This window comes from Nerophis lumbriciformis, linkage group LG20 (assembly GCF_033978685.3).
Source record: "Nerophis lumbriciformis linkage group LG20, RoL_Nlum_v2.1, whole genome shotgun sequence".
NCBI lineage: Eukaryota > Metazoa > Chordata > Actinopteri > Syngnathiformes > Syngnathidae > Nerophis > Nerophis lumbriciformis.
The window spans coordinates 26,945,596-26,965,440 of NC_084567.2; the positions used below are offsets into that span (position 1 = coordinate 26,945,596).

Sequence of the window (19,845 nt, forward strand, 5' to 3'; positions counted from 1 at the left end):
ACCCTTGATGCTGAGTGCGAAGCAGGGAAGAATGCTGGTATGAGCTTTTAAACATAACCCGTTAACTGCTGCCAATCAAATGGTGAATAAGATACTCTTTAGGCATACTTGCCAACCCTCCCGAATTTTCCGGGAGACTCCCGAAATTCAGCGCCTCTCCCGAAAACCTCCCGGGACAAATACTCTCCCAAAAATCTCCCGATTTTCAACCGGAGCTGGAGGCCACGCCCCCTCCAGCTCCATGCGGACCTGAGTGAGGAAAGCCTTTTTTCACGTCCGCTTTCCCACGATATAAACAGCGTGCCTGCCCAATCACGTTATTCCATACGAGGCGTCCGGCATACCGCCGATGAGCATGGTGCAGATGGAGAAGATGTTCTCGGCGTCCGTGTTGGCGCACACGTTGCCAAAGCCGACGCTGGTCAGGCTGCTGAGGGTGGAGTGGAGGGCGGCGATGTACGAGCTGCGCACCGACAGGCCTCCGACCGCGTTGTTGACGTAGGGCATCTCCAGGCGTTTGCCCAGCTCATGGAGCCATCCTTGGGGAAGAGACGGGAGGACAACAGGGTGACAAGAACTAAATCATCCAGACTCCCCCCACCTCCCGAAATCGGAGGTCTCAAGGTTGGCAAGTATGTCTTTAGGGTTCATATGTTTGTAAATCTGACTGTGATGAAGTCAGTGCCTCACCAGTCATGAACCTCACCGCACGTCACTCAGGGGCGCCGCTAGGGATTTTGGGCCCCATGAAAAGAATCTTTACAGGGCTCCCAACACAGTGTCATTATTTTTTCTGTATTATAATTTCATCATCATTAGGGGCCTCTCTGGGCCCCCCTCCATCATGGGCCCCTAGAATCCGTCTCCTTTACCCACCCTTTTCGGCGCTTTTTTTTTGCCGATATCCGATCAGTGACGGTCACTGATCGGATATCGGCAAAAAAAAGCATTATCGGACATTTCTAATATTTAGTAATCTTGACTTGGTATATTTACCCCCTACCCCAAAAAAAAATAATGTAATGTTTTGTATTAATATCACATAATTTTACGTTAATAGTATTTTAAGAATGTATTTTAAAAAGAAAAGTAAATGAGGACATCCTACCTTGGCTTGTTGGCTCCTCCATGCTTGCATCTGATTGGCTGCTGTCAAGCTAGCACGATGACCAAGCTAGCTTGACGAGTCCACGTCCATCAAAAACTTTTCGGCTAAACTTTGTCTCTTTTTTGAGGAGCACCATCGTTACTAAACCATGTTAACGGTGGCGGTTACCTTTTTAGCGGGGCTATTAGCTGCTCTTGTCTATCAGAAAATGTTTTATCCTTTCCTGTGGGCGGATTTGGGCTATTACTTCAAACTCCGGATGTACAGAAAGTCTCTGCTCGCTCGCACGCAGCGAGGAATTATCACCTATTTGGACTGTTTTCTTCTCCAAGTCAGGACGAAGCCGGACAAAACTTTCATTATCCACGAAGACCAGAGATTGACGTACCGAGACGTGGACAGGAGAAGTAACCAGTTTGCCAACGCGCTCGGGCGGAAGTGTTTAAAAGAAGGAGACATTGTTGCTATGTTGATGGCCAACGAGCCGGATTTTATTCACGTGTGGTTTGGACTTTGTAAACTCGGCTGTCAAGTTGCCTTTCTCAACACCAACAATAAATCTAAATCTCTGCTGCACTGCATCAGAAGTTGTGACGCCAAGGCGCTAGTCGTAGGCACAGGTATTTATTATTATATATTTACTCACCTTTTTCTGCACCTTCTAGTACAGTGTTTTTCAACCACTGTGCCGCGGCACACTAGTGTGCCGTGAGATACAGTCTAGTGTTTGATTGAGACTTTTTTTATTTTTTTATAAATGTTTTTATTAAATTTGACAGGTATTACAATATACAATAGAACAGTAGTCACATTTCCCCCTTTTTTTCCCCACCCACTTCCAAGAACAGCAACCCAACACATACCCCATACACACATAACCCATACTTGCCAACTCTCCCGGATTTTCCGGGAGACTCCCGAAATTCAGCGCCCTCTCCCGAAAACCTCCCGGGACAAATTTTCTCCCGAAAATCTCCCGAAATTCAGGCGGACTCAGGTCCTCCACAATATAAAAAAGCGTACCTCCCCAATCACGTTATAACTATAGAATGATAGAGGGTGAGTTCTTGGTTTCTTATGTGGGTTTATTGTTAGGCAGTTTCATTAACGTCCTCCCAGCGCGGTAACAACACACAACAACAGCAGTCACTTTTTTGTATACCTAAAGCAGTTCGTCTGCCGTAAACAGCAATATTGTGACACTTTTAAACAGGACAATACTGCCATCTAGTGTATTTGATGAAAGCACTTTTGTGCATGCCACACATCAATGCATCATCAGAGAGGGTGTTCAGCATGGTTCGAAAAATAGTGACAGAGAATAGAACAAGGATGGACAATTCACCCCTTAACTCAACAATGAGTAGATAAGTGTTATGTGTGTGTATATGTGTAAATAAATGAACACTGAAATTCAAGTATTTATTTTTTTTTATATATATATATATATATATATATATATATATATATATATATATATATATATATATATATATATATGTATATAATAAAAAAAACAAAAAAAAAAAAAAAATATATATATATATATATTTATATTTATATATATGAAATACTTGACCTGGTGAATTCTAGCTGTAAATATACTCCTCCCCTTTTAGCCACGCCCCCCACCCCGAGTCCCCGCCCCCCCCCACACACACTCCTCCCGAAATTGGAGGTCTCAAGGTTGGCAAGTATGTCATAACCCCCCCCCCTCCTCCCCAGGTCCTACATACAGTAAGTTAAAGCTACAGTCACAAATGGAAAATAATTAGTACATCACTTTCTTCTCAACATAGGCAGATAGTAAATATACACCCAGAATAAAGAGAAATAAAAAACAAAAAGGAAGCTGGTTTATGAAAGGTGAATTTTTCATGTGTCCTGTAGCGTCTTTAATTTAGCTATGTAGTCAACCACACAGCCCCAAACAGAATAAAACTTCCCAGGTGCCCCCCTAAGATTGAACTTTATTTTCTCCAGATCTAAATACATCATAAGGTCTTTAAGCCATAAGGAGGCTTTGGGGCAGACTGGTGACTTCCACTCCAGCAAAATTCTCCTACGTGCTAATAAGGATGCAAAGGCGATACTATCCTTACATTTTCTCCTTATTTGGGGATCTGATACCGTCCCAAAAATAGCCATTTCTGCACATGGTGTCAGATTTAAATCTAATGCCTTAGCAAGGTGTTTGAAAATAATAATCCAGCAAATGGGGACAAGACCAAAACATGTGCGTCATGTTTGCAGGTGACAAGTGCGTCATGTTTGCAGGTGACATGTAACATCTGTTACAAGTATCTGAGATATTGGGGTATATTGATTGAGACTTTTATTAGTAGGTTGCACAGTGAAGTACATATTCCGTAAATTGACCACTAAATGGTAACACCCGAATAAGTTTTTCAACTTGTTTAAGTCGGGGTCCACAAATTTATTCATGATACAGATATATACTATCATCATAATACAGTCATCACACAAGATAATCACATTGAATTATTTACATTATTTACAATCCGGGGTGTGGAGGGGGGCGGGGGGGTTGGGTTTGGTTGTTATCATCAGTCATCAACAATTGAGAACAGAGAAATGGATATTGGAACAGTGTAGGTCTGACTTGGTAGGATATGGACAGCAAGTAGTGGGCAGAAAGAGACAGAGAGAGAGAGAGAGAGAGAGATCAGAAGGCATAAGAAAAAGTATCTGCATTTGATTGTTTACATTTGATTATTAACAATCCGGGGAGGGTGTTAGGTTAGGGTTGTAGTTGCCTGGAGGTGAACTTTTATTGCGGTTTTGAAGGAGGATAGAGATGCACTTTCTTTTATACCTGTTGGGAGCGCATTCCACATTGATGTGGCATAGAAAGAGAATGAGTTAAGACCTTTGTTAGATCGGAATCTGGGTTTAACGTGGTTAGTGGAGCTCCCCCTGGTGTTGTGGTTATGACGGTCATTTACGTTAAGGAAGTAGTTTGACATGTACTTCGGTATCAGGGAGGTGTAGCGGATTTTATAGACTAGGCTCAGTGCAAGTTGTTTTACTCTGTCCTCCACCCTGAGCCAGCCCACTTTGGAGAAGTGGGTGGGAGTGAGGTGGGATCTGGGGTGGAGGTCTAGAAGTAATCTGACTAGCTTGTTCTGGGATGTTTGGAGTTTAGATTTGAGGGTTTTGGAGGTGCTAGGGTACCAGGAGGTGCATGCGTAATCGAAAAAGGGTTGAACGAGAGTTCCCGCCAGAATCCTCATGGTGCTTTTATTGACCAGAGAGGAGATTCTATAGAGAAATCTCGTTCGACTGTTGACCTTTTTGATTACCTTGGTTGCCATTTTATCACAGGAACGATTAGCCTCTAGAATGGAACCTAGGTAGGTGACCTCATCCTTCCTGGTGACAACAATGTCACCCACTTTTATAGTGAAGTCATTGACTTTCTTAAGGTTGATGTGGGACCCAAATAGGATGGATTCCGTTTTACCCAAGTGTATGGATAACTTGTTGTCAGCGAGCCAGGTGCATGTTCTACAGAGTTCAGCACTGAGGATTTTCTCCACCTGTGACTTGTCCTTGTCTGATACCAGCAAGGCCGAGTCATCCGAAAACAAGAACAATTCACAGTCGCATGCCGATGATAAGTCGTTTGTGTATATTAGGAACAGTAAAGGCCCCAATACACTGCCTTGGGGGACTCCACAGCTCACTGAGAGGGGGGGACACGGTGCCGTTCACCTCTACCACCTGTGTGCCGTGGGAGATTATCTAGTTTCACCTATTTTGGTTAAAAATATTTTTTGCAAACCAGTAATAATAATCTGCAAATGATGTGTTGTTTTGAGTTTCTGTACTGTCTGGAGATCGACAGACTTACCACGTTATACTCTTCCATATCAGTAGGTGGCAGCCGATAGCAAATTGCTGTGTAGATGTCGGAAACAGCGGGAAGCAGCGTGCAGGTAAAAAGGTGTCTAATGCTTAAACCAAAAATAAACAAAAGGTGAGTGCCCCTAAGAAAAGGCATTGAAGCTTAGGGAAGGCTATGCAGAACGAAACTAAAACTAAACTGGCTTACAAAGTAAACAAAAACAGAATGCTGGACGACAGCAAAGACTTACTGTGGAGCAAAGACAATGTACATCCGAACATGACATGACAATCAACAATGTCCCCACAAAGAAGGATAAAAACAACTGAAATATTCTTGATTGCTAAATCAAAGTAGATGCGGGAAATATCACTCAAAGAAGACATGAAACTGCTACAGGAAAATACCAAAAAAAGAGAAAAAGCCACCAAAATAGTAGCGCAAGACAAGAACTAAAACACTACACACAAGAAAACAGCAATAAACTCCAAATAAGTCAGCGTGATGTGACAGGTGGTGAACGTACACGTACTTTGAGACAAGAGCTATAGTGATGCATGCTTGGTTATGGTTTAAAGTCATATCCAACAATTGTGACAACTTTTTACTGTTAACTGAGTTTTGTTTTTTAGTGATTTCTGCTGGTGGTGTGCCTCTGTATTTTTTTCAACACAAAAAATGTGCCTTGGCTCAAAAAAGGTTGAAAAACACTGTTCTAGTACACTTGAGCCAACGTTTTGATCAAATGAATTGTGCTCAATTAACATGGGAAACCCGCGGCTCTCTAGCGCCGCCCTAGTGGCTCCCTGGAGCAGTGTTTTTCAACCTTTTTTGAGGCAAGGCACATTTTTTAAATTAAAAAATACGGAGGCACACCACCAGCAGAAAACGTTAAAAAAATAAAACTCCACCAGGTCGTCGTGTCTTATTTTGAGTTTGTTTGTGTTTTCTTGTGTGTAGTGCTTTAGTTCCTGTCTTGTGCTGTTATTTTGGTGGCCCTTCCGGTTTTGTTGGTGTTTTCCCGTCTTCCTCAGTTAAAGTTAAAGTTCGAATGATTGTCACACACACACACTAAGTGTAGTGAAATGTGTCCTCTGCATTTGACCCATCCCCTTGTTCACACCCTGGGACATGAGGGGAGCAGTGAGCAGCAGCGTGGGCAACGCTCGGGAATCATTTGGTGATTTAACCCCCAATTCCTACCTTTTGATGCCGAGTGCCAAGCAGGGAGGCAATGGGTCCCATTTTTTTGTAGTCTTTGCTAGAGAACCGAGATGTCCGATAATGGCTTTTGTGCCGATATTCCGATATTGTCCAACTATTAATTACCGATTCCGATATCAACCGATACCGATATATACAGTCATGGAATTAACACATTATTATGCCTAATTTTGTTGTGATGCCCCGCTGGATGCATTAAACAATGTAACAAGGTTTTCTAAAATAAATCAACTCAAGTTATGGGAAAAAAATGCCAACATGGCACTGCCATATTTATTATTGAAGTCACAAAGTGCTTTTTTTTTTTTAACATGCCTCAAAACAGCAGCTTGGAATTTGGGAGATGCTCTCCCTGAGAGAGCATGAGGAGGTTGAAGTGGGCGGGGTTGAGGTGGGGTGTATATTGTAGCGTCTCGGAAGAGTTAGTGCTGCAAGGGGTTCTGGGTATTGTGTTCTGTTGTCATTCTTGTTTGGTGTGGATTTACAGTGTGGCGCATATTTGTAACAGTGTTAAAGTTGTTTATACGGCCACCCTTAGTGTGACCTCTATGGCTGTTGACCGAGTATGCATTGCATTCACTAGTGTGTGTGAAAAGCCGTAGATATTATGTGATTGGGCCGGCACGCAAAGGAAGTGCCTTTAAGGTTTATTGGCGCTCTGTACTTCTCCCTACGTCCGTGTACACAGCGGCGTTTTAAAAAGTCATAAATGTTACTTTTTGAAACTGATACCGATAATTTTGAAACCGATACCGATAATTTCCGATATTACATTTTAAAGCATTTATCGGCCGATAATATCGACAGTCCGAAATTATCGGACATCCATAGTCTTTGCTATGACTCGGTCGGGGTTTGAACTCACAACCTCCCGATTTCAGGGCGGACACTCTAACCACAAGGCCACTGAGCCTTCCTTTTAGCGCTACTCCCCGCACCTGATTTGTGTTGGCAAGCAAGACTATTTAAGTTGTTGCTATCCTTCTTTGTGTGGACATTGTTGATAGTCATGTCATGTACGGATGAACATTGTGGACGTCGTAAGTTTTTGCTGTCATCCAGCATTTTGTTTCTGTTTACTTTGTAGCCGGTTCAGTTTTACTTTCGTTTTGCATAGCTGTTGCCTTTTCCTTGCCCTTTCCCTTTTGTTCATTTTTGGTTTAAGCATTACATACCTTTTTTACCTACACTCTGCCTCCCGCTGTGGTCTGTATATTGGGATCATAACAAACCATCCTCGTCTCACCCGACACATACCGACTTTTACAAAGCGATTAACTACCTGCTGCCACCTACTGACATGGCGTATTACGTGGTTACCCTGCCATACACTCTAAAACAGGGGTGTCAAACTCGTTTTCATTGAGGGCCACATCGCAGTTATGGTTGCCCTCAGAGGGCCACGTTTAACAATGAGTAATATATGAATATACATGTATATATATATATATATAATACATTAACAATATTTTTTTCTTTTTACATAAACTGCAAAAAACAATATTTAAATTTTACTTTAAAAACAGGCAGCTCAGTCACCAGAATTTAACAGTAAAAGCAGTGGGGTTTTTTTATTTATTTTTACAGCAAATAAAAAAATAGAATAAATGTAATGTAATGGAAAATAAATACCACTGTTTTTAGCGGTAAAATTCATGCAACAGAGCTACCAGTTGTGTTGTTTTTTTTTTACCGTAAAATCTTGTTGTTTCAATGGTTTTTTTGTTAGTTTTTAATGTTTTAGTGTCTTACTGTATATGGAAAAAAATAGTACCAAATTTGATTTTACAGTAAAAAACTCAGTCGGCGGAATTTAACCGTAAAATCTATTGTCAATTTTACAGTCTACAATTTAATTGATCATTTGTTTTGAAATCATAAGTCAAGCAGATATTTAAGTACAGTATTTATCTTTATTTTAACAAAAAATATTTGTGGAATATTTTGATTTTGATAATATTGAATTTTAAAAAGATATGCAATTGCATGCAGTGTCAAAAGGGAAATAAATATATTTAGTAAGAAAAGATTAAGCATTTTATTAACGCATATTATTTCTAGGCTTTCGCGGGCCACATAAAATAATGTGGCGGGCCAGATTTGGCCCCCGGCCCTTGAGTTTGACATCAGTGCTCTAAAACCTATGTAATTTTAACATTAAAACTTCAATGGATTTCCAAATTTCAATGTAATCAATGGTACTTTAAAATCTGTGATTCACTGAAACTGTAGTAAGTGAACCGCAAAGTAGCAACGGAACAATGTATTACTAAATTATTTACTTATTGCTTTAAAAAAAAAAAAAAAAAAAGACAATCTGAATGAGTTTGCATACTTGATAAATACAGCAACTGAGTTACAAAGTCATCTACTATGCAGAGTTTTAACGACAAGCTGCATTCGCAGAAATGTCCCATTATGATGTGTTTTTGAGCAAGGGCATAACAGGTAGCAAACAAATCTAATTTGTGGAAGGCTGCCACAGACAAATGTATGGGAACCACTGACATGGCTGCAATGTTCGGAAAACCTATCCGTACATGTGCATAATCACATATATGCCATTTCAAAAAACAAAACTGACTTTTCCTTTGTTAAACATTTGAGTTTGCAGTTTAAAAAATAATGTATTTTGGAGTCATTTCTTAACAAGTTGGATCAACGAATAGCATTGAACATTTAATGAGAAAAATGTTGATAAAATAATTGTGCATGTTGTGTAGTTCTCACAATGTTGGATCTTTGTGTAGTAGTGGGGTGACTCATTGTGTCTTTTCATCCAGGTCTGGTTCATTTGGTGGAAGATCTGCTTCCTGACCTCAAGGAGGACAATACGATTGTGTTTGTGGCACATCAGTCGGCACCTTCAGAGGGTTTCATCAGTTTACTGGATAAGTTGGAAAACAACTCAACAGAAAACCAAAATGGGCTACCCAAAGTTGATATTATGTCCAACTTCCTCTTCATATTTACTTCAGGCACGACAGGTATTGCATTGGCCTTTTATCTCCTTCCCAAATGTCATATTATGATTTTTATTCTACATCTAAAACACATTCTTATGGTTTACTAGGGATGTAAGCATATGAAAATTTCATAACACGATTATTGTGACCAAAATGATCACGGTTATTATTCTCATCGCGGTAATGTTGAATGTGCTCAAAAGGTACTTATACACACACTGAAATCTCTTGACCCAGTTTTTTTAAAATAATAAAATAAATTGACATACTGTTAGAAAACCTACTATTTTGCATGTTTTGGGTTTCTTATGCATCACTAGCCACATGTACATGGACAACATTTATTTAATCTGATCATCATTCAGATTAGAATGTTACTGCTCTGAAAAAAATGATCTGATTATGCTTGCATTTTCATGCATCACACCTGAAATCGGAATACTTTACTTTGACATGCGCAGAACCTAACATAAAGGGAAAGGTGTGTTATTATTTGTGCTAGGACTCAATTTTTTGGACGAGTTTGCTCACTGCGGGGGCTGAATAAGCATTGACTTCCACTGTTATCAAACATGCATATCTGCTTGTCCGACGTTTTCACGGTATTTATTTATAATTTTTTTCCTTTTTTTAACTACTTTTGTTTTACCTCTCTTTTTGAAATGGAGCTGTTCTGTGCTTTTTATGTTGTGATCATGTACGGGTTGCGGCACGTCTTCATGTTACGACATTCTGTGTGTGTGTTTGAAGCCAGCAGTTAGCACTTGGAGTCGTTTTAATGTCGTGAATAAAACAGCTCGTTAAGACGACAACTGGATCCTTTCTTTTATTGTTACATCGACACATGACACTCGGTACCATACCGTTTTTGCTCGTCTCGTTTTAAAGCAACAAACTCAACAGTATATAACTCTACTTCTGTACATGTTGAATGGGTAGAGACATCAGCAAGACAATCGCTTCATTTTGACACTCTTAAATTGATTACCCCCTCTAACCCCAAAGTAAAGCTGACATCAAAGACATGTGCAGTAAGGATAATTGTAACCCAAATTTCCGAAGATGTGTTTTCATGCGCTACAATCCGAATGACTTTCGGCATAAACCACCCGTCTCAATCGGAATTAAATTTTGATCCGCATGTGCGTAATCGGGGTCACAATATTCCGAATGGCGTCTTTACATGAAGCATTATTATTATTAGACTTTTAGTCTGATTAAATGTGTCCATGTACACACAGCTACTGATAGTGTTTAAGTATTAGTATTGTATCTGTTTTAATGGCGAAGCTTGTATTGTTTTAATTATTGGTTTGTAAGGTAGCACTTTTAATATTTATTTAAATGAAAAGTGTGCGACAAATCAAATCTGTTATTATTATTTAGTATTTCTGGCGGGCGTTGTGTTGCCCAACTCTGGTCAGCGGTCCTTGAACACGCTGTAAAAACACTTCCGTCTAGTTATCCTCGATCACTCACATTAATAGAGCACAGTTTGTAGATAATCCCAAATGTAAACACAAAAGTTTTCTTGTTGGTCTCTTGTACACTTTATTGCTAGTTTTACCGCCACACCAACAAAGGAAATGCTCTCTCTTCTTCACCCCTTAAAGCTGTGCATACACATACTAGTACACCCTGCTGGTGAACAGGTGAACATGTTTTACATAGAACATTATATACCATCTTTTTTGGACTATAGTGTGCACTGGATTATAAGGCGCACTGCTGAGCCATTTTTTTGGATTTAAGCAGATCCGAAATACACAACAGCAGGAACCACTAGATTAGAAAAGTTGGTTTTGGATAGTAGGTCGAAACAAAAACACCGGATGATATGTCTCCTAATAGGTGCCATTTTGGAGTCCTTATACACACACTATAATAATACCCGTATGTTGAAGCACCATACGTCTGACTATGGTAGCCGTAGGTTTTGGTGTTGCTTGCTTACGGATATTTGCTAGTGACATTTATTGAACAGGCGTCAGCCTGCAGTCCACACGTATCTCTCATGTGTGACTGCCATCTATCTATTGGTCACACTTATCATTACAGCATGTGCCCTTCGAGGGCGGTAGGCACAACCAGAATTAATTCGTACATTAGGCGCACCGAGTTATAAGTCGCAATGTCGATTTTTAAGAAAATGAAAGGATTTTAAGTGCGACTTATAGTCCGAAAAATATGGTAGGTTGTTGCCATAAATTAAGAAATTACTCAACTTGGACATTCAGCTTAGACCCGGAGATGGCCAGACAGACACGAAATAAAACCATAGTTTGCGGCCACCTTTAAGGGAAAAAGGAACGTTACGATGCATCTGTGAAATTAATACATTGCCGTATGTTTAAAAGAAAATATATTGAATATTTATCAATGCGCCTTTTACTGCATTACATATACAGTAAATACTTAGAGCGTGTATATAAAATGTTGATGGAGGTTTTTGGATGTTTTTAGAGCGCTTTACAGGCAGAATCATACTTGCCAACCTTGAGACCTCCGAATTCGGGAGATGAGGGGGCGGGGGCGTGGTTGAGGTGGGGGGGGGGGCGGGGTTGAGGTGGGTGGGGTTTGGTGGTAGCGGGGGAGGGGGAGGTGTGTATATTGTAACGTCCTGGAAGAGTTAGTGCTGCAAGGTGTTCTGGGTATTTGTTCTGTTGTGTTTATGTTGTGTTACGGTGCGGATGTTCTCCCGAAATGTGTTTGTCATTCTTGTTTGGTGTGGGTTCACAGTGTGGCGCATATTTGTAATAGTGTTAAAGTTGTTTTTACGGCTATCTTCAGTGTGACCTGTATGCCTGTTGATCAAGTATGCCTTGCTTTCACTTGTGTGTGTGTGTGCAAAGGTCGCATACATTATGTGACTATGGAGGAAAAGCGGACGTGACGACAGGTTGTAGAGGATGTCAAAGGCAGTGCCTTTAAGTCACGCCCCCAAAATTGTTAACCAGGTGGAAATAGGGAGAAATTCGGGAGAATGGTTGCCTCGGGAGATTTTCGGGAGGGGCACTGAAATTCGGGAGTCTCCCGGGAAAATCGGGAAGGTTGGCAAGTATGGGCAGAATAGTGCAAATGCCTTTGTTAGCTGACTTGCTCGCATTTATTTACAAGTTAGAATGCATAAAAAAGAAAAACCTGTGTGCTCGTCTTACATAAGGCTTGTGAATGATAAGCACAATTCCAAAAAAGTGCAGTTCCCCTTTAAGTGTAGTATTTCCAGTGTGAGCTCAGAAAAAAAAGAGTTGCCTGGAAAATATCATTGTCTATGACATCTGACATGGCCCGGGTTTTTCCAGGAAGAGTACTCTAACTACACATCTTGATTTTCTTCAACACTTCCCTTCTTCTCCCACAAGAGCAATGAAGCTCCCTTCCTGTGTACCTTCATCAGAAAGGTTGCCGATGGAGGCATCACTGAACACAACAAGGTTATTCTTGAGCATGTCATTGTTTCCCTAAATACTGAAATTTTAGGGTAATATTTTCCGACTTTACTTCACGGATTACCTTGTTGACTTCATGAACAGATTGCCCTGTTGCTTTTTTCTTGAAACTGGAACGCTCAAAACCTGGCCATGCCGTCATTCCCAGCTCCGACTTCCAATTTCCGAGGTAAATGGAACGCACCATCAGCCAGGTTCTGTGCTTCTTGTCCAGCTGCAATTCTTGCTGGGCCGCTTGTCCGATACCCTCGAGTAGGTACATTGTTACAAGAAAAGTTACAGTGCATCCGGAAAATATTCATAACTCTTCACTTTTTCCACATTTTGTTATGTTACAGCCTTATTCAAAAATGGAATACATATTTTTTTCCCCATAACATTCTGCAAACAATACCCAACAATGACAGTGTGAAAAGGTTGTTTTTTTTCTTCTACATTTTGCAAATGTAGGAAAAAAAAATCACATGTACATAAGTATTCACAGCCTTTGCTCAATACTTTGTTGAGGCACCTTTTGCTGCAATTACAGCCTCAAGTCTTTTTGGAATACAATGCCACAAGCTTGCCTTTGGGCAGTTTCGCCCATTCCTCTTTGCAGCACCTCTCAAGCTCCATCAGGTTAGATTCTGTTTCTGTACATTGCTGCATTTATTTTTCTCTCTATCCTGACTAGTCTCCCAGTTCCTGCCGCCAAGAAAACATCCTACAGCATGATGCCGCCACCACCATGCTTCACTGTAGGGATGGTATCGGCCTGGTGATAAGCTGTGCCTGGTTTCCTTCAAACATGATGCCTGGCATTCACGCCAAAGAGTCCAATCGTTGTTTCATCAGACCAAAGAATTGTGTTTCTCATGATCTGAGGGTCTTTCAAGGGCATTTTGGCAAACTTTTAATAAGGAATGGTTTCCGTCTGGCCACCATACTATACAGGCCTGATTAATGGATTGCTGCAGATAAAACCTCCTGCGGTATCCACTGACATCACAGGTAGGTAAAGGCCTAAGTCTGGGTAAATCTCAAATGGCTTGTTTAAAACAAGGCAGAGTTATTTTATGAGTATCTCCTCAATGCCTCCATGGTTTGAAACCACATTATCGGCACTTATGGGTATCCCAAATACACAAAAACAGCTACCAACAGGCTAGAAAATTGAGTTTTGCAAGATATGACCCCTTTATGAGACTTTAACAAGTAATTTTAAATTTAACAATGATGTTTTATGACCTCATTAACTAAAGCACTGTTTTTTTTTTTTTAAAGGGGAACATTATCACCAGACCTATGTAAGCGTCAATATATACCGGTACCTTGATGTTGCAGAAAAAAGACCATATTTTTTTTAACCGATTTCCGAACTCTAAATGGGTGAATTTTGGCGAATTAAACGCCTTTCTATTATTCGCTCTCGGAGCGATGACGTCACGTTGTGACGTCACATCGGGAAGCAATCCGCCATTTTCTCAAACACCGAGTCAAATCAGCTCTGTTATTTTCCGTTTTTTCGACTGTTTTCCGTACCTTGGAGACATCATGCCTCGTCGGTGTGTTGTCGGAGGGTGTAACAACACGAACAGGGACGGATTCAAGTTGCACCAGTGGCCTAAAGATGCGAAAGTGGCAAGAAATTGGACGTTTGTTCCGCACACTTTACCGACGAAAGCTATGCTACGACAGAGATGGCAAGAATGTGTGGATATCCTGCGACACTCAAAGCAGATGCATTTCCAACGATAAAGTCAAAGAAATCTGCCGCCAGACCCCCATTGAATCTGCCGGAGTGTGTGAGCAATTCAGGGACAAAGGACCTCGGTAGCACGGCAAGCAATGGCGGCAGTTTGTTCCCGCAGACGAGCGAGCTAAACCCCCTGGATGTCCCTTATGCCACCGAAGATGATCAAGAGAAGAATATCGACCCTAGCTTCCCTGGCCTGCTGACATCAACTCCAAAACTGAACAGATCAGCTTTCAGGAAAAGAGCGCGGATTATTGTTATTGTTATGTCTACAGAATATATTAATTGATGAAAATTGGGCTGTCTGCACTCTCAAAGTGCATGTTGTTGCCAAATGTATTTCATATGCTGTAAACCTAGTTCATAGTTGTTAGTTTCCTTTAATGCCAAACAAACACATACCAATCATTGGTTAGAAGGCGATCGCCGAATTCGTCCTCGCTTTCTCCCGTGTCGCTGGCTGTCGTGTCGTTTTCGTCGGTTTCGCTTGCATACGGTTCAAACCGATATGGCTCAATAGCTTCTTCTTCTTCTTCAATTTCGTTTTCGCTACCTGCCTCCACACTACAACCATTCGTTTCAATACATGCGTAATCTGTTGAATCGCTTAAGCCGCTGAAATCCGAGTCTGAATCCGAGCTAATGTCGCTATAGCTTGCTGTTCTATGCGCCATGTTTGTTTGTGTTGGCTTCACTATGTGACGTCACAGGAAAATGGACGGGTGTATATAACGATGGTTAAAATCAGGCACTTTAAAGCTTTTTTTAGGGATATTGAGTGATGGGTAAAATTTTGAAAAAAACTTCGAAAAATAAAATAAGCCACTGGGAACTGATTTTTAATGGTTTTAACCCTTCTGAAATTGTGATAATGTTCCCCTTTAAAGACGCGAGGTAAATTTTAATATTTTGTAAATAGAACCATTTGCTAAGTAAGTCTTATTAAGTAACCATTTATACTGTATAAATCAGCAGTAACTTGTGTCGTCTGTTCTACAGGTCTCCCAAAGGCAGCTCGTGTGAGTCATCTTAAAGCCATCATGAGTATGGCACTTTTTCACATGTGCGGGGTTACATCTGATGACATCATCTACATCACCCTTCCTCTTTACCACATGTCTGCTTCCCTGTTAGGGATTGGAGGAGCAATACAGCTCGGTAAGATAATGTAATTTTCTCGGGATGTCAAACAAATACAGTATTTAATTGGGATTAATTGCATTTTTTGTCTGTAGTTGACCTAATAATTAATTGTGATTAATTGTAGTTTGTTGTTTTTTTCCTTTAAAGGATTCATATTATGATTTTTTTTGTACATTTGAAACCTTGTGGTGTACGTAGCATGTAATGGTGGTGCTTTGGTCCAAATTTTGCATAGACTTAGTTTTACAGACCCATCTTTAAGCCGCTTTCTGACTGTTGTAGTTTTTAGCACTTCCATATCAAGTGTACTGACTAGAGATGTCCGATAATGGCTTTTTTGCCAATATCCGATATTGTCCAACTTTTAATTACCGATTCCGATATATACAGTCGTGGAATTAACACATTATTATGCCTAATTTTGTTATGATGCCCCGCTGGATGCATTAAACAATGTAACTTTACCATGAATTGATTAACGTGGACCCCGACTTAAACAAGCTGAAAAACCTATTCGGATTTTACCATTTAGTGCTCAATTGTACGGAATATGTACTGTACTGTGCAATCTACTTATACAAGTTTCAATCAATCAATCAAAAACAAGGTTTTCCAAAATAAGAGAACAACTTCAACATGGCACTGCCATATTTATTATTGAAGTGACAAAGTGCAAAGTTTTTTTAAACATGCCTCAAAACACCAGCTTGGAATTTGGGACATGCTCTCCCTGAGATAATCCTAATACCCACTACAACTATGGGAAATACTATACTTTGACTTTCACAAAGTGCATTATTTTTTTTTTTTTTTAAACATGCCTCAAAACAACAGCGACAAAAACAATGAAGGCACACAGCTTCAGTCCAGAGTATACTAGAGCATACTTGCCAACCTTGAGACCTCCGAATTCGGGAGATGGGGGGCCGGGGGGGTTTGGTGGTAGCGGGGATGTATATTGCAGCGTCCCGGAAGAGTTAGTGCTGCAAGGGGTTCTGGGTATTTGTTCTGTTGTGTTTATGTTGTGTTACGGTGCGGATATTCTCCCGAAATGTGTTTATCATTCTTGTTTGGTGTGGGTTCACAGTGTGGCGCATATTTGTAACAGTGTTAAAGTTGTTTATATGGCCACCCTCAGTGTGACCTGTATGGCTGTTGATCAAGTATGCATGGCATTCACTTATGTGTGTGTAAAAGCCGCATATATTATGTGACTGGGCCGGTTTGTATGGAGGAAAAGCGGACGTGACGACAGGTTGTAGAGGACGCTAAAGGCAGTGCCCCCAATATTGTTGTCCGGGTGGAAATTCGGGAGAATGGTTGCTCCGGGAGATTTTCGGGAGGGGCACTGAAATTCAGGAGTCTCCCGGGAAAATCGGGATTGTTGGCAAGTATGCCCTTCGTCCGTGTTTTACCAGATATGTACCACTCCGTACAGTGGCGTTTTAAAAAGTCATTAAATTTACTTTTTGAAACCGATGCCGATAATTTCCGATATTAAATTTTAAAGCATTTATCGGCCGATAATATCGGACATCTCTAGTACTGACACATATAAGTTAGAACAATACGCTACTTTTGTATTAGAAATGGCAACAGCAAAGAATTTTGGAGCGCCAGTCTTTCCCACAAGAGGATTTCGTCATGTTCTCATGTTTGATGACGACAAAGCGTTCTACTCTATTCTACAAAAAGATAGACGGAAAAAAAGAACTTTAGAACAAAAGAGATGAAGGCATGTCAAAGGTTAGTTTATTATTTCTTTCAGTCCATAAAGCTTTTAGTATACAGGATTTGTGTTACAAATCAACCGATATGTTTTTTTAGGGCCGATACCAAATATTAGTAGTCAGGGAGGCTGATAACCGATGTTTGGAGCTGATATTCATTTGCAGTAAAATTTAACTAAACATGACTGTTTTACAAGGCTGTTTTTAAAAAAAAAATTTAGGGAAGTAAAAAAAAATAGAATATCGTGAATACTGTAGGTTTGTTTAGATTTACAAGGAAACTATTATATATGACATAGGCTCATAACATGCAACTCAAAATATTTCAAGCCCTTTTTTTATATAATTTTGATGATTGTGGCATACAGATGATACAAACCAATCCATCTTTTTTTTGGTTTTATTTTTCATTCTAAAATGTATACATTTTTTTAAAATGCCTACAGGATTTCCGTTTCGATTCAGCTTTTTAGCGTTCAATGTAATTTAGTTATTTACTACGGTACTTTTATTGTTATTGTTGTTACTGTACAATGACTAATTACAATATTGACATGTGACTTAAATGTCCTTATTTTTTCTTCACATGTATCAAAGGTGCAACTTGCGTCTTAAAGAAGAAGTTTTCTGCAAGTCAGTTTTGGAAGGATTGTGTGAAATATAATGTGACTGTGGTGCAATACATTGGAGAGCTCTGTCGATATTTGGTCTCCCACCCTAGGGTAAGATAAACATTTTGGAATGATCATTTTGTGGTTCTTAGTTTTTTTCTCATGTTGTTGGGATGTTGCATTTTGTGTTTGCATGCTTTTTCAATTATTATTTTTAATTTAATTCACTGCATATCATCTGTTAAGTCTTCTTAGCACTGCCCTTTACACTCACTTTTTCCATTCCCATTGTTGGAAAAACAAAGTTTGTCTGTCTGGCTGGCTATCTGCTATTAGCTAGCAAGTAAAACACCAGATGTTGGACGTGAGGGATGCAACGATTCAGCGACATTGTCGGCAAAAATCGCTAATAAAATTTGTTGCAGACAAATTTGTTTTTCGACAATAGTCTGTGACGTCACCGCTCCTGTTCTTCTGGATGAAAACGAAAATGCATGAGTCAGCGCAACCGGTGACCAGCAGCGACAGAAAGAGAGATGTTGTAGCCACTGCCAACAACACCCCGAGTGAAAACATTGAAAGTATGGGGACATTTTATCCTAAACACGTCAAAGAAAATACTAACTTGCTCAATTCAATCTATATAATCTATTCTTTACAACTGGAATGTGGACAATCCTGAATCGATGGACAAACGTACAAATATGGATTCATATATTAAAGTAATTCAGACAGTTCTAAAATATCGAACTAGTACGGAAAAGCACAGAAAAAAACGCTGGCAGCAGGAAAGAAGAAACCATGCTAACTGCTAAGATAGCTTGAATAGGAAGTACAGAAAAAACTAAATACTAAAATGCCTAAAAATTCCAGCCACACATTTTTGCTAGTTTTTGTGCAAAAGTAGATTTGTGGTTATGTCAAAATCAAGGAAAACAAACATAAATAAAATAAATACCACTTTCAGTCGTCTCTCGCCACATCACACTTCATATATTGAGGCTTTACCACATTGCATATTTTTTAAAGCAAATTCTACAATCGTCCTAAATTAGGTATTTTAAAGCATAAACTGGCCAAATAAACTAAAAATATCAATACAGTAGTATTGTCCACTACAGGAGACCAAACCAATCAGAGCGCACAGTTGAGTATGGTGACCACTGATTGGGTCAGCCTGAGCCAGCATTACTGTATCGGATTATACGAGTGTAAAGACGACCAAAGGGTGTTATTTCATGACCTCTGTGATAGTTTGGACTTGTATTGTTTTTTTTACAGTTCCTCCAAGTTTCTTAATCTGTAGTTTTACTTCCCCTGCCTGCCACTGAGTTCTGACTCGCACACCTGTCTGTGATTGGTAACCGGGACACATCTGTTCCTGGTTGCTAGTCAGGCTCCTTTATATGCCAGGCCTGCCTGTCTGTTGGGGCTGGATCATTGTTCAGTTTTGTGCACTTCCTAGCTACACACACTCTTATAGCCTTCCTTTGTCTAATGTTTGTAGCTAAATTACTTTGTGCACTTCCTAGCTGCACTCGATTTCTTTTGTTTATTAATAATTCTTATACTTACATTCTGCCTCCCGTTCTCTGCATCTCTGGGGTCACGCTGCAAGCACCGCTCACTAGTCGTTAAAAGAGCTCTCATAATGTCGAAAAAAGTATTTAGAAGGTCGTAAAAAGGTTTTTAATGCTCTACCTATGAAAATATTAGATTTATATTTAATGATTCCTACGAATCATTATGATTTTTCACGGTAAACTGGAAAGATTTGACATTTAGGACCAAAGATCCTTTCTTCTTTCACAGTAGGATTTATATCTGTACTTTCACCCCTTGTCAGGTTCAAACACTGATGACATCTATTAAACAAGACAAGAAGCAAGGAATTAAAGGGGAACATTATCACAATTTCAGAATGGTTAAAACCATTAAAAATCAGTTCCCAGTGGCTTATTATATTTTTCGAAGTTTTTTTCAAAATTTTACCCATCACGCAATAGCCCTA

The 19,845-nt window shown here is 40.0% G+C and overlaps 1 protein-coding gene across 4 annotated transcripts in view; it reads left to right on the top strand.

Moving 5' to 3' along the window:
• The first annotated feature begins 1,145 nt into the window (after window positions 1-1,145).
• The window catches only part of LOC133619596 (long-chain fatty acid transport protein 6), a 33,638-nt gene continuing 14,938 nt past the window's right edge, over window positions 1,146-19,845 (top strand). For 3 of the 4 annotated variants that reach the window (XM_061980721.2, XM_061980723.2, XM_061980724.2), the window contains exons 1-4: window positions 1,146-1,728; window positions 8,984-9,187; window positions 15,350-15,508; window positions 17,821-17,945. In XM_061980721.2, the coding sequence (XP_061836705.2) occupies window positions 1,257-1,728; window positions 8,984-9,187; window positions 15,350-15,508; window positions 17,821-17,945 (960 nt within the window). In that variant the 5' untranslated portion in view covers window positions 1,146-1,256. The remainder of the gene's footprint in view (window positions 1,729-8,983; window positions 9,188-15,349; window positions 15,509-17,820; window positions 17,946-19,845) is intronic. The other variant, XM_061980722.2, reaches the window with a different exon arrangement.